The 15,335-nt window shown below is 49.1% G+C and overlaps 1 protein-coding gene across 1 annotated transcript in view; it reads right to left on the bottom strand.

Annotated features, from left to right (window-relative positions):
- The window catches only part of syne2a (spectrin repeat containing, nuclear envelope 2a), a gene marked incomplete at its 5' end in the record, with an annotated part of 351,160 nt that extends 337,241 nt beyond the window's left edge, over window positions 1-13,919 (bottom strand). The window contains 2 exons of the mRNA XM_084314110.1: window positions 5,669-5,730; window positions 13,181-13,919. Coding sequence (XP_084170236.1) covers window positions 5,669-5,730; window positions 13,181-13,919 — 801 coding nt within the window. The remainder of the gene's footprint in view (window positions 1-5,668; window positions 5,731-13,180) is intronic.
- Between the last annotated feature and the right edge of the window lie 1,416 nt (window positions 13,920-15,335).

The raw sequence follows: 15,335 nt of genomic DNA, 5'->3' as shown, positions 1-15,335 counted from the left end.
TATACACAGACTTGGCTGACAGGAGGAGCATGTTCAGTGCTAGGCTCACACTACCCAAATGCAGCACTGAATGGCACAGGAAGTCCTTCATTCCAACAGCCATCAATGCCATACAATGCATCACTGTGCCTCACTGCATCACTGAGCACAGAGTGGCAGTTACCATCTTCCTGGACTTAGTTCGAAACAGCACTGTGCAATACTACACCTACTGTAGACCTCAGTATATTTTTACTGTATTTATTTACTGTATATTTTATTCCATTTTTATTCTATTTTACTCTACTCTTATCCCAGGCAACTTGATTTGATTCGTTTTATTATTCTAATTCGTGACTTGTTCTGTCTAAATATTTAAATGTTGAGCAATTTGCAGTGTAAAATTTCCCACGGGATAATAAAAGTATTTCTATTCTATTCTATTCTTACTCTGCCCCCACAGACTCTGGACTAGGACACCCCCATCCAACAGATACACACACACATACACACTCAAATGTTTACGTAAACAGTGCTGACAGCTGGTAGGCAGATATGCAAAGTAGTATATATTTAGGTTTATGAGTAAACAAGCCTGATGGCCTGGTGGTAAAAACTGTCCTTGAGTCTGGTGGTGGTGCTGCAGCCTGTTCCTGTATCGTCTGATAGAAGGTAACAGAGAGAACAGTCTGCGTGCTGGGTGGCTGTGGTCCTGTATCTGATAGAAGGTAACAGAGACAACAGTCTGTGTGCTGGGTGGCTGTGGTCCTGTATCTGATAGAAGGTAACAGAGACAACAGTCTGTGTGCTGGGTGGCTGTGGTCCTGTATCTGATAGAAGGTAACAGAGAGAACAGTCTGCGTGCTGGGTGGCTGTGGTCCTGTATCTGATAGAAGGTAACAGAGGCAACAGTCAGCGTGCTGGGTGGCTGTGGTCCTGTATCATCTGCCGTTAACTAGGGCTGACCTCGACTAGTCGAATAGTCGCCTAATCGATCGAAAGGAGCCGTAGTCGACTGCCAACCTCTTAGTCAAATGCACATTTAAAAAAAAAAGTATAATATAGAGAACGGGCACAGAGGCCACACGCACACACTCACTTTAAATAAACAACACACTGTAGCACCCACTTTACCAACTTTAGACACTAACAGACTTTATATTTATTGGTAAGGAGATTTGCACATCAATCTCATACCTCATACCAAACAGAGATCACGCGAAGCCGTCGTGTCACGTGAGACAAAAAAGTGGTCTGACGAATCAGAGGCCGAGCTCCGTGACGCGTTCAAGGATACAGACTGGGACATGTTTGAAGGAAGCGCCAGTGACGTCAGCGAGTATGCTGATACCGTTGTAAGCTACATAACTACAGTGGCAGACGGCATTGTCCTCACAAAGACGGCGCGGGTTTTCCCAAACCAGAAACCTTGGGTGGACAGCACTATAAGAACAGCCCTAAACTCACGCACCACGGCTTATAACCTGGGCAGAGAGTCAGGAAATATGGAAGAATACAAGGCTTCAGTCTACACTCTGCGCAAGGCTGTTAAACTTGCTAAGAGGACATATGCTGAGAAACTGGAGAGAAGCTGGGGCAGCGGACTGAGAGCAGGGGACACAACCAGGCTGGATAAGCTGGTCAGGAAGGCCAGTAGCATGGTTGGGGTGGAGCTGGACTCCCTAGCGAGGGTGGAGGAGAGGAGGAGCCTTGCTAAGCTCCAGGCCATCAGGGGAAACCCCTCCCACCCACTATACACAGACTTGGCTGACAGGAGGAGCATGTTCAGTGCTAGGCTCACACTACCCAAATGCAGCACTGAATGGCACAGGAAGTCCTTCATTCCAACAGCCATCAATGCCATACAATGCATCACTGTGCCTCACTGCATCACTGAGCACAGAGTGGCAGTTACCATCTTCCTGGACTTAGTTCGAAACAGCACTGTGCAATACTACACCTACTGTAGACCTCAGTATATTTTTACTGTATTTATTTACTGTATATTTTATTCCATTTTTATTCTATTTTACTCTACTCTTATCCCAGGCAACTTGATTTGATTCGTTTTATTATTCTAATTCGTGACTTGTTCTGTCTAAATATTTAAATGTTGAGCAATTTGCAGTGTAAAATTTCCCACGGGATAATAAAAGTATTTCTATTCTATTCTATTCTTACTCTGCCCCCACAGACTCTGGACTAGGACACCCCCATCCAACAGATACACACACACATACACACTCAAATGTTTACGTAAACAGTGCTGACAGCTGGTAGGCAGATATGCAAAGTAGTATATATTTAGGTTTATGAGTAAACAAGCCTGATGGCCTGGTGGTAAAAACTGTCCTTGAGTCTGGTGGTGGTGCTGCAGCCTGTTCCTGTATCGTCTGATAGAAGGTAACAGAGAGAACAGTCTGCGTGCTGGGTGGCTGTGGTCCTGTATCTGATAGAAGGTAACAGAGACAACAGTCTGTGTGCTGGGTGGCTGTGGTCCTGTATCTGATAGAAGGTAACAGAGACAACAGTCTGTGTGCTGGGTGGCTGTGGTCCTGTATCTGATAGAAGGTAACAGAGAGAACAGTCTGCGTGCTGGGTGGCTGTGGTCCTGTATCTGATAGAAGGTAACAGAGGCAACAGTCAGCGTGCTGGGTGGCTGTGGTCCTGTATCATCTGCCGTTAACTAGGGCTGACCTCGACTAGTCGAATAGTCGCCTAATCGATCGAAAGGAGCCGTAGTCGACTGCAGGCTCTATACAACAAGAGGTGCAAATCCAGAGCCTGCAGGATAATGAAAGACCCCCACCACCCCAATAACAGCCTGTTCCAGCTGCTGAGGTCAGGCAGACGCCTGCGAATTCTAGAGACTAAGACGGAGAGGCTTAGGCTAAGCTTCTTCCCCCAGGCCATCAGAGCCTTGAACAATGAACATTGAGAGACACAGAAACTGAACTATCCACACACAAGTACATACACGACACGCACGCTGAGCACGCTCACACACTAGCAGCCACTTTAACACTCATGCCGCACACACGCACACTTATGGCCAGAGGAAAGGCCACTTAAAGTAGTATAACATCAGGAACAGTGTATTGCACTACTAAAGCTAACTAGCATGTCCTATATGCTCTGTAAATACTAATGTACAGATACCGAGATGGCACACCATGTACCTGTTTATTGCACTGTTTTATTGGATTCTATTAATATGTTGTACCACTGTATTTTATTGGATTCTATTATATGTTGTACCACTGTATTGCACATCGTCGCGGGCAAGACCAGCCGCATTTCATTGTATACCTGTATGCCGTGACAATTAAAACTCTTGAATCTTGAATCTTGAATCATTGCACCTCATTGCACCTCACCACCACAAGGTGGCACCACAAGCTAAGCTATACCTCACCATTTCTACACTGTACTGTATATTGCTGTAACTCAATTACTTTCTCTACTCTGCATTGTATATACTGTACATATACTGTATATATGTATATTGAACATTATTGTTTTGTTTACACTTGTTTACGTACTTGACTTTATATTTTATACATATATTATACTTATTTTATACTATCTTTTTATTTTATCTAGCACACTCTCAGGAGCAAAACAGAAAGAAGCATTTCATGCAAAAGTATTCTGTATTTCTGTATGACAACTAATAAAGAAACTTGAAACTTGAACTTGAAACTGAAAGAGGATTTCACCCATCTAATGAACACATGTATCCATCAGTGCAGTGTTAATTTCGTCAGCTATTTTAGTTTAGTCTCAGTCATGTCTCAAATGCTTTACCAGGCTGTGATGCAAGCCGCCAGCAGGCTCTCCGTGGACCTGTAGAGGTTTGTAAGGATGCTGGCCTTCATGCCAAACTTCCTCAGCCTCCTCTTGACCACTGTGTCTGTGTGTCGTGTCCAGGAGAGGTCCCAACCTGGCCTGGACTAACCTTTTAACATATTGCACTAGTATGGTTTTTCATTTAGGATTTCATGTTTTTTCCCCCTAAAGGACATCAACTCATCGCACTGACAGACAACATAGTGTGGTCGGCAAAATAGCTCTGTTTCAAATGGAACTGTTGTTTCAACAGTCTATAACACTCAGAGGCTCTGGTCTGGTCAGTAGCTACAACACTCAGATGCTCTGGTCTGGTCAGTAGCTACAACACTCAGATGCTCTGGTCTGGTCAGTAGCTACAACAATCAGATGCTCTGGTTTGGTCAGTAGCTACAACACTCAGATGCTCTGGTCTGGTCAGTAGCTACAACACTCTGATGCTCTGGTTTGGTCAGTAGCTAAAACACTCAGATGCTCTGGTTTGGTCAGTAGCTAAAACACTCAGATGCTCTGGTCTGGTCAGTAGCTACAACACTCGGATAGTCTGGTCTGGTCAGTAGCTAAAACACTCAGATGCTCTGGTTTGGTCAGTAGCTACAACACTCAGAGGCTCTGGTCTGGTCAGTAGCTACAACACTCGGATAGTCTGGTCTGGTCAGTAGCTACAGCCACTCGGATGCTCTGGTCTGGTCAGTAGCTACAACACTCAGATGCTCTGGTCTGGTCAGTAGCTATGACACTCAGATGCTCTGGTCTGGTCAGTAGCTACAACACTCAGATGCTCTGGTCAGTAGCTACAACACTTGGATGCTCTGGTCTGGTCAGTAGCTACAACACTCAGATGCTCTGCTCTGGTCAGTAGCTACAACACTCAGATGCTCTGGTCTGGTCAGTAGCTACAACACTCAGATGCTCTGGTCTGGTCAGTAGCTACAACACTCAGAGGCTCTGGTCTGGTCAGTAGCTACAACACTTGGATGCTCTGGTCTGGTCAGTAGCTACAACACTCAGATGCTCTGGTTTGGTCAGTAGCTACAACACTCAGATGCTCTGGTCTGGTCAGTAGCTACGACACTCAGATGCTCTGGTCTGGTCAGTAGCTACAACACTTGGATGCTCTGGTCTGGTCAGTAGCTACGACACTCAGATGCTCTGGTCTGGTCAGTAGCTACAACACTCTGATGCTCTGGTTTGGTCAGTAGCTACAACACTCAGATGCTCTGGTCTGGTCAGTAGCTACAACACTCTGATGCTCTGGTTTGGTCAGTAGCTACAACACTCTGATGCTCTGGTCTGGTCAGTAGCTACAACACTCAGATGCTCTGGTCTGGTCAGTAGCTACAACACTCTGATGCTCTGGTCTGGTCAGTAGCTACAACACTCAGATAGTCTGGTCTGGTCAGTAGCTACAACACTCAGATGCTCTGGTCTGGTCAGTAGCTACAACTCTCAGATGCTCTGGTCTGGTCAGTAGCTACAGCCACTCAGATGCTCTGGTTTGGTCAGTAGCTACAGCCACTCTGATGCTCTGGTCTGGTCAGTAGCTACAACACTCGGACATACATGTTTCAACAATGGGTAGTCAGTCAGTCAGCCAGTCAGTCAGTCAGTCAGTCAGTCAGTCAGTCAGTCAGTCAGTCAGTCAGTCAGTCAGTCAGTCAGTCAGTCAGTCAGTCAGTCAGTCAGTCAGTCAGTCAGTCAGTCAGTCAGTCAGTCAGTCAGTCAGTCAGTCACTCACTCACTCACTCACTCACTCACTCACTCACTCACTCACTCAGTAAGTGACTGAGACTCGTTTAAAAAAATCAATGTCATGCACAAAAAGAGTTTTCAGACGTACCTTAGAGAGCTGAGCATTGATCCAGTTGGTGAAGGTTCTCTTCTGAATCTGTTCCTGTTCCACTGTTAAAAAACAAACAAACACATTGCTTGATTCAAATTGTTGTGATAAAGTTAAGTTTTATACCACAGCAATGGTATTCCAAACATAAAACACAAATTTATACCTGAGAGCTGCCCAGTACAACCACAGTCTGACACTGTTGACCACTAGGAGCTGCCCAGTACAACCACAGTCTGACACTGTTGACCACTAGGAGCTGCCCGGTACAACCACAGTCTGACACTGTTGACCACTAGGAGCTGCCCAGTACGACCACAGTCTGACGCTGTTGACCACTAGGAGCTGCCCAGTACAACCACAGTTTGACACTGTTGACCACTAGGAGCTGCCCAGTACAACCACAGTCTGACACTGTTGACCACTAGGAGCTGCCCAGTACAACCACAGTCTGACGCTGTTGACCACTAGGAGCTGCCCAGTACAACCACAGTCTGACACTGTTGACCACTAGGAGCTGCCCAGTACAACCACAGTCTGATGCTGTTGACCACTAGGAGCTGCCCAGTACAACCACAGTCTGACACTGTTGACCACTAGGAGCTGCCCAGTACAACCACAGTCTGACACTGTTGACCACTAGGAGCTGCCCAGTACAACCACAGTCTGACACTGTTGACCACTAGGAGCTGCCCGGTACAACCAGTCTGACACTGTTGACCACTAGGAGCTGCCCAGTACAACCACTGTTGACCACTAGGAGCTGCCCAGTACAACCACAGTCTGACACTGTTGACCACTAGGAGCTGCCCGGTACAACCACAGTCTGACACTGTTGACCACTACGAGCTGCCCAGTACAACCACAGTCTGACGCTGTTGACCACTAGGCGCTGCCCAGTACAACCACAGTCTGACACTGTTGACCACTAGGAGCTGCCCAGTACAACCACAGTCTGACACTGTTGACCACTAGGAGCTGCCCGGTACAACCACAGTCTGACACTGTTGACCACTAGGAGCTGCCCGGTACAACCACAGTCTGACACTGTTGACCACTAGGAGCTGCCCAGTACAACCACAGTCTGACACTGTTGACCACTAGGAGCTGCCCAGTACAACCACAGTCTGACACTGTTGACCACTAGGAGCTGCCCAGTACAACCACAGTCTGACACTGTTGACCACTAGGAGCTGCCCAGTACAACCACAGTCTGACACTGTTGACCACTAGGAGCTGCCCAGTACAACCACAGTCTGACACTGTTGACCACTAGGAGCTGCCCAGTACAACCACAGTCTGACACTGTTGACCACTAGGAGCTGCCCAGTACAACCACAGTCTGACGCTGTTGACCACTAGGAGCTGCCCAGTACAACCACAGTCTGACACTGTTGACCACTAGGAGCTGCCCAGTACAACCACAGGCTGACGCTGTTGACCACTAGGAGCTGCCCAGTACAACCACAGTCTGACGCTGTTGACCACTAGGAGCTGCCCAGTACAACCACAGTCTGACACTGTTGACCACTAGGAGCTGCCCAGTACAACCACAGTCTGACGCTGTTGACCACTAGGAGCTGCCCAGTACAACCACAGTCTGACACTGTCGACCACTAGGAGCTGCCCGGTACAACCACAGTCTGACACTGTTGACCACTAGGAGCTGCCCGGTACAACCACAGTCTGACACTGTTGACCACTAGGAGCTGCCCAGTACGACCACAGTCTGACGCTGTTGACCACTAGGAGCTGCCCAGTACAACCACAGTTTGACACTGTTGACCACTAGGAGCTGCCCAGTACAACCACAGTCTGACACTGTTGACCACTAGGAGCTGCCCAGTACAACCACAGTCTGACGCTGTTGACCACTAGGAGCTGCCCAGTACAACCACAGTCTGACACTGTTGACCACTAGGAGCTGCCCAGTACAACCACAGTCTGATGCTGTTGACCACTAGGAGCTGCCCAGTACAACCACAGTCTGACACTGTTGACCACTAGGAGCTGCCCAGTACAACCACAGTCTGACACTGTTGACCACTAGGAGCTGCCCAGTACAACCAGTCTGACACTGTTGACCACTAGGAGCTGCCCGGTACAACCAGTCTGACACTGTTGACCACTAGGAGCTGCCCAGTACAACCACAGTGTGACACTGTTGACCACTAGGAGCTGCCCAGTACAACCACAGTCTGACACTGTTGACCACTAGGAGCTGCCCGGTACAACCACAGTCTGACACTGTTGACCACTACGAGCTGCCCAGTACAACCACAGTCTGACGCTGTTGACCACTAGGCGCTGCCCAGTACAACCACAGTCTGACACTGTTGACCACTAGGAGCTGCCCAGTACAACCACAGTCTGACACTGTTGACCACTAGGAGCTGCCCGGTACAACCACAGTCTGACACTGTTGACCACTAGGAGCTGCCCGGTACAACCACAGTCTGACACTGTTGACCACTAGGAGCTGCCCAGTACAACCACAGTCTGACACTGTTGACCACTAGGAGCTGCCCAGTACAACCACAGTCTGACACTGTTGACCACTAGGAGCTGCCCAGTACAACCACAGTCTGACACTGTTGACCACTAGGAGCTGCCCAGTACAACCACAGTCTGACACTGTTGACCACTAGGAGCTGCCCAGTACAACCACAGTCTGACACTGTTGACCACTAGGAGCTGCCCAGTACAACCACAGTCTGACGCTGTTGACCACTAGGAGCTGCCCAGTACAACCACAGTCTGACGCTGTTGACCACTAGGAGCTGCCCAGTACAACCACAGTCTGACACTGTTGACCACTAGGAGCTGCCCAGTACAACCACAGTCTGACGCTGTTGACCACTAGGAGCTGCCCAGTACAACCACAGTCTGACACTGTTGACCACTAGGAGCTGCCCAGTACAACCACAGTCTGACGCTGTTGACCACTAGGAGCTGCCCAGTACAACCACAGTCTGACGCTGTTGACCACTAGGAGCTGCCCAGTACAACCACAGTCTGACGCTGTTGACCACTAGGAGCTGCCCAGTACAACCACAGTCTGACACTGTTGACCACTAGGAGCTGCCCAGTACAACCACAGTCTGACACTGTTGACCACTAGGAGCTGCCCAGTACAACCACAGTCTGACGCTGTTGACCACTAGGAGCTGCCCGGTACAACCACAGTCTGACACTGTTGACCACTAGGAGCTGCCCAGTACAACCACAGTCTGACGCTGTTGACCACTAGGAGCTGCCCAGTACAACCACAGTCTGACACTGTTGACCACTAGGAGCTGCCCGGTACAACCACAGTCTGACACTGTTGACCACTAGGAGCTGCCCAGTACAACCACAGTCTGACGCTGTTGACCACTAGGAGCTTCCCAGTACAACCACAGTCTGACACTGTTGACCACTAGGAGCTGCCCGGTACAACCACAGTCTGACACTGTTGACCACTAGGAGCTGCCCAGTACAACCACAGTGTGACACTGTTGACCACTAGGAGCTGCCCAGTACAACCACAGTCTGACACTGTTGACCACTAGGAGCTGCCCAGTACAACCACAGTCTGACACTGTTGACCACTAGGAGCTGCCCAGTACAACCACAGTCTGACACTGTTGACCACTAGGAGCTGCCCAGTACAACCACAGTCTGACAATGTTGACCAATAGGAGCTGCCCAGTACAACCACAGTCTGACACTGTTGACCACTAGGAGCTGCCCAGTACAACCACAGTCTGACACTGTTGACCACTAGGAGCTGCCCAGTACAACCACAGTCTGACACTGTTGACCACTAGGAGCTGCCCAGTACAACCACAGTCTGACACTGTTGACCACTAGGAGCTGCCCAGTACAACCACAGTCTGACGCTGTTGACCACTAGGAGCTGCCCGGTACAACCACAGTCTGACACTGTTGACCACTAGGAGCTGCCCAGTACAACCACAGTCTGACGCTGTTGACCACTAGGAGCTGCCCAGTACAACCACAGTCTGACACTGTTGACCACTAGGAGCTGCCCAGTACAACCACAGTCTGACACTGTTGACCACTAGGAGCTGCCCAGTACAACCACAGTCTGACACTGTTGACCACTAGGAGCTGCCCAGTACAACCACAGTCTGACACTGTTGACCACTAGGAGCTGCCCAGTACAACCACAGTCTGACACTGTTGACCACTAGGAGCTGCCCAGTACAACCACAGTCTGTGGCTCCTCCTCCGTCTACAAAACACAGCATGCAGCACCATAATGGTTGTATCTGGATTATCTTGTTTTCATGATTGTGGGAAGACAAAATCGTAATTTAGATTAGATTAGATTATACTTTATTGTCATTATATTGGCATACAACGAGATTTGGGACTCAAACTTAAAGGTCCCCTATCTTATAAATGGCCTTTTCCCGTGGTTTGCATTGTTTTCTAGCAATGTGGGGTTGTACCAACACTGACTAGATGTGAAATCTCTACCCAGTCCCGTTTCTACCCAACCCCAGAACCCACCTCACCCCTGCCCACTTTGACAACCTAGGATGGCTTAGAGTAGACGACAGAGTACAGCAACTTGCAATGGGCCTGGTCTACAAGATACACTATACGACCGGGGTGCCCATGTACATGTCAAAATACTTCCCAAAGGTCAGTGAATACCACAACCACTACACCAGAGGAAGCTCAACAAATCATGTTCAACCCAGATTCGGCTCAAACAAGGGACTAAACACGTTTCGCAATTATGCCACAACAATGTGGAACGCCCTACCCAAAGCTGTAAAGGAATGTGAATCCCTGCCCACATTCAAAACCGCTCTTAAAGAGCACCTACGGGAGGCTGCAATTCGAAACTGGCCACCGTAAATGCCCAAAACCCCACCACCTCCTAATAGACAGTCTCCTCCCCACCGCATGTATATATTCCCTCCCCGCCGTATGTATATTTCTCTCCCACCCACCCACCCCCTCCTAATGTACAGTCCCCTCCCCATCATATGTATATACTCTGTCAGGATCTAGGGGTAACAGTACTGTATATTTGAATACCGCTTATGTCACAAATGTATCAGTACTAAATACCTATATGTCCCTATACCATAAATGTCATGTATGTGTATGTCATAAATGTCTATATGAAATGAAAATGGGGGACCCTGATGGAAACAAGACAAACGTCTTTCTCAGGTCTGCATCCCCTTAACAATTGTGTGTATTGAGCCGTACTGTATTGTACCCATTCTGCAATCTGTTAAATAAAGTTTTCATTCATTCATTCATTCATTCATTCATTTATTCATTCATTCATTCATTCATTCATTCATTCATTCATTCATTCATTCATTCATTCATTCATTCATTCATTCATTCATTCTTCAGTACAGCTGAGACAAGAACCTCCCCCACTGAACCAAGCCATTCAATCTGAATTTACTCCGATCTGTGACGTGTTAGAACTCTGATCTGCCACCGCCCGCCCACAATCAACTGTGATATGTTGAAATTATGAGCAGCGAGTGGAAATAATGCGGAAGCGGTTTCGACAGCAGAGACCTTCAGCTGTTCCACTCTCAGCACTTCCTCAAAAGTGTTTGACAGCATAGCTCCAGAGTGCTTATAAATCCCAGCGCCCCCCCCCCCCCCCTGCACTGTTTCTATGTGCAGTGAAAACTTCAATGCTTCTTTTTTTTGTATCTACTTTTTCTCCCATTTTCTTCTATATTTATTTCTCCCATCCCAATTTCGTATCGTCCAATTCTACCCTCCCCTGTCTCGAACGCTGTTAGGCCATGCCTCCCACAGGCCGGCTGCAATGTGGACGAAGCCTTGCATCACGTGTCCCCTCCGGTACACGAGGAGGCAGCCGTCGCATCTTTTCACCTGCACAGCGCGATCTCTCAGCGGCGAGGGTTTGCGTGGGAGGGACACGCCGCCCCCTTTGCTTCCTGATTCTGCTACGCAGGCGCACCAACCGACCTGTAGGAGTCGCTGTCCACAACGTCCGATCCCCACCCACAAGCTTCCCACCCCCTAACACTGCCAATTGCGTTAGTATGAACGACCAGCCAAGCTGGTAGCAATGCCGAGAGCTGGGCTCGAACCCAGCATCTCCTGCATTAGTGGCGGCACTTAGCCGCCCAAACTTCAATGCTTCTAATAAGCTTTGCAATGCATCCTCGTAATGTTAAGGTAACGTTAGCCGCTAGCTAGCCAACCCAGTCACACACAGAGAAGACAGCAGCTTCACTAGATACAATGGGTGGGAGGGATTGGGACTCGGGGGGGGGGGGGGGGGGTGACAAATCAAATCAAAGCACATTGCGAGTATGGGCGGAGCCCAGCCAAACTTACCTACAGATGTGTTCCATAGACTCACAGGAATTGTGTAAAATTGCCCAAATAGTGAAAAATAGGGGACCTTTAAAACCCTTTCACTGCCACAATACAGAAGGTTAAAGGATTTCATGAATGCTCACCCACTAATACTGCCCACCACCACTCACCTACTGGCTGGTGGCTAGAAATATAACTTTAAGAAAACGACGTTCTCAGCCAATGACTGAATGAGAGAGTGTGTTTTAATGAGAGCCATTGTTCCTTCAGAGGGGATCATGTGGATCCGGTGGGACTCACAGACTGTATAGTACAAACACGCCGCTTCATTTAGGGGTTACATTTCAGCTGAAGGGTATATAAGCCACTGGCTCATGTGTCCCGTCCGCCAGGAAGCTATGTGACGACCGGCTCAAGTCAAGCATTTACCTTTCACTTACTGACAGCTTCACGCAAGCCTGGTGCCCTGCTGCACGGTGCACCTAAACCACAGGACGGACGGCCCTGCCAACATTCTAATTAGATTAGATTAGATTCAAATGTATCGTCATTATGTACAGCACAAGTACAGTACAACGGAAATAAGTTCGGCATCCATATATATATTTATTCTTACCGTAGATATACAGTATATCTATCCACATCTGTCTGTACATACCCGCATATAATAATCCTTTTTACATATTATCTGTAGATACTATATCTATATTATATCCCTTTACCTACTCTTACTAGTTAGCTGCTGCTGCTGGCCAGTATGACTTTGTATTAAATGTCTTTACACCTGGTATCACTGTACATATTATTAATACTACAACTCTGTGCATACATCTGATTAGCACTGTTACTCAGTAGTACTAATTTATATATCTCATACCCAGTTTAACCCTTTCACTGCGACAATACACAGCAGGTTAACCCTTTCACTGCCACACAACAACCGTCGGTTGTGTGATAGTAAAGGGTTAACCTTCTGTCGTGTGGCAGTGAAAGGGTTAATCACCTGTACATTGTATATTATACTGTTGCACTTCACTGTTACATTTGCACTCTGTTTGGACGCCGAACCTGTTTTCGTTGTACTGTACTTGTGCTGTATGATGACGATACATTTTGATCTGATTTGTCAAAAAGTTAAGTGTTGCATCTGACTCTGCTGTAAAACACACTGACCTTGCAGCAGCAGGTGCACGTCGTCGATGTCCAACAGGACTCCCCAGTCTGCTGCCCCTGAAGCCCCCCAGTCTGCTGCCCCTGAAGCCCCCCCGTCTGCTGCCCCTGAAGCCCCCCCGTCTGCTGCCCCTGAAGTCCCCCCGTCTGCTGCCCCTGAAGCCCCCCCGTCTGCTGCCCCTGAAGCCCCCCCGTCTGCTGCCCCTGAAGCCCCCCAGTCTGCTGCCCCTGAAGCCCCCCAGTCTGCTGCCCCTGAAGCCCCCCCGTCTGCTGCCCCTGAAGCCCCCCCGTCTGCTGCCCCTGAAGCCCCCCAGTCTGCTGCCCCTGAAGCCCCCCCGTCTGCTGCCCCTGAAGCTCCCCAGTCTGCTGCCCCTGAAGCCCCCCAGTCTGCTGCCCCTGAAGCCCCCCCGTCTGCTGCCCCTGAAGCCCCCCCGTCTGCTGCCCCTGAAGCCCCCCAGTCTGCTGCCCCTGAAGCCCCCCCGTCTGCTGCCCCTGAAGCCCCCCAGTCTGCTGCCCCTGAAGCCCCCCCGTCTGCTGCCCCTGAAGCCCCCCCGTCTGCTGCCCCTGAAGCCCCCCCGTCTGCTGCCCCTGAAGCCCCCCCGTCTGCTGCCCCTGAAGCCCCCCAGTCTGCTGCCCCTGAAGCCCCCCAGTCTGCTGCCCCTGAAGCCCCCCCGTCTGCTGCCCCTGAAGCCCCCCCGTCTGCTGCCCCTGAAGCCCCCCCGTCTGCTGCCCCTGAAGCCATGGGGACGAGATCACCGGATCCGCAACTCAAACTCAAGAGATGGACTAAATACTCGCTCCTCGTTCACTAACCACTACGCCGGGGTACATTTCACACAGTCGATGTTCCAGTCACCGTGCGTTGTCGTGAGAAAGTGCGTTGTGAAAGTCCTCCTGTGTTGATGACACTCCATTCATAACCCGCTTCATTTGACCAGACGCGTACCAATGGTGTGAGAACGCACACGCACACCACACACACACACACACACACACACACACACACACACACACACACACACACACACACACACACACACACACACACACACACGCTGGTGAGCGTGCGCTCACACGCACACCACACACACACACACACACACACACACACACACACACACACACACACACACACAGAGAGAGTAGGAATAGCAGCAGAGCGTCGGGAAATAGACAGACACACTGACACTGTAACTATGTGTGCGTGTGCGTGTGCGTGTGTGCGTGTGCGTGTGTGTGTGTGTGTGTGGGTGTGTGTGTGTGTGTGGGTGGGTGTGTGTGTGTGTGTGTGTGTGTGTGTGTGTGTGATTATCTTTACCCTTGCCCTCTCATATTGCCATAGTTCTAATTTGACTCACAAGAGTCCCTTCCAATAGGAGCAGGCCTTTTGGTCATAAATAAAAAGGTGCCGGGTCACTTGCCTTAAAGGGATAGTTCAGATATTTGGAAGCCTAGTTTTGATTGATTGATTGAAAACTTTATTAACAGATTGCAGAATGGGTACCGTACAATACAGTACAGCTCAATACACACAATTGTTAAGGGGATGCAGACCAGAGAAAGACTTTCGTCTTGTTTACATCAGGGTCCCCCGTTTTCAATTCATCAGGACATATATGACATACATGACATACAGATAGACAGTACTGCTACATCTAGACATTTATGACATACCAGATTTGCAAATACAGTACTGTTTGTGATACAAAAAGAGTCCAGAAAAGAGAGTATATACATTTGACGTAAAACTGTACATTGGAGGAGATTGGGTAGGTGGGGTGGGGTTGGGTGGGGGGGAGCTGTACATTGGAGGTGGTTGGGTGGGTGGGGTGGGGGGGGGGTTGGGTAGGAGGGGTGGGTGGGGAACACTGTACAACTGTACAAGCAAAACTGTACATTGGAATATTGACAAAACCATACTTGGTAATTTACTGTACACTGGGTTGGGTTAGGACATTTACAGGGGCCAGTTTCGAATTGCAGTCTCCCGTAGGTGTTCTTTGAGAGTGCTTTTGAAAGTGGGTAGTGATTCACATTCCTTTACAGCTTTGGGTAGGGCGTTCCACATTGTTGTGGCATAATTGCGAAACGTGTTTAGTCCCTTGTTTGAGCCAAATCTGGGTTTAACATGATTTGTGGAGCTCCCTCTGGTGTTGTG

Source organism: Notolepis coatsorum, assembly GCF_963971535.1.
Source record: "Notolepis coatsorum genome assembly, chromosome: 5".
Taxonomy (NCBI): Eukaryota; Metazoa; Chordata; class Actinopteri; order Aulopiformes; family Paralepididae; genus Notolepis; species Notolepis coatsorum.
This window is presented reverse-complemented; position numbering and strand designations above follow the sequence as displayed.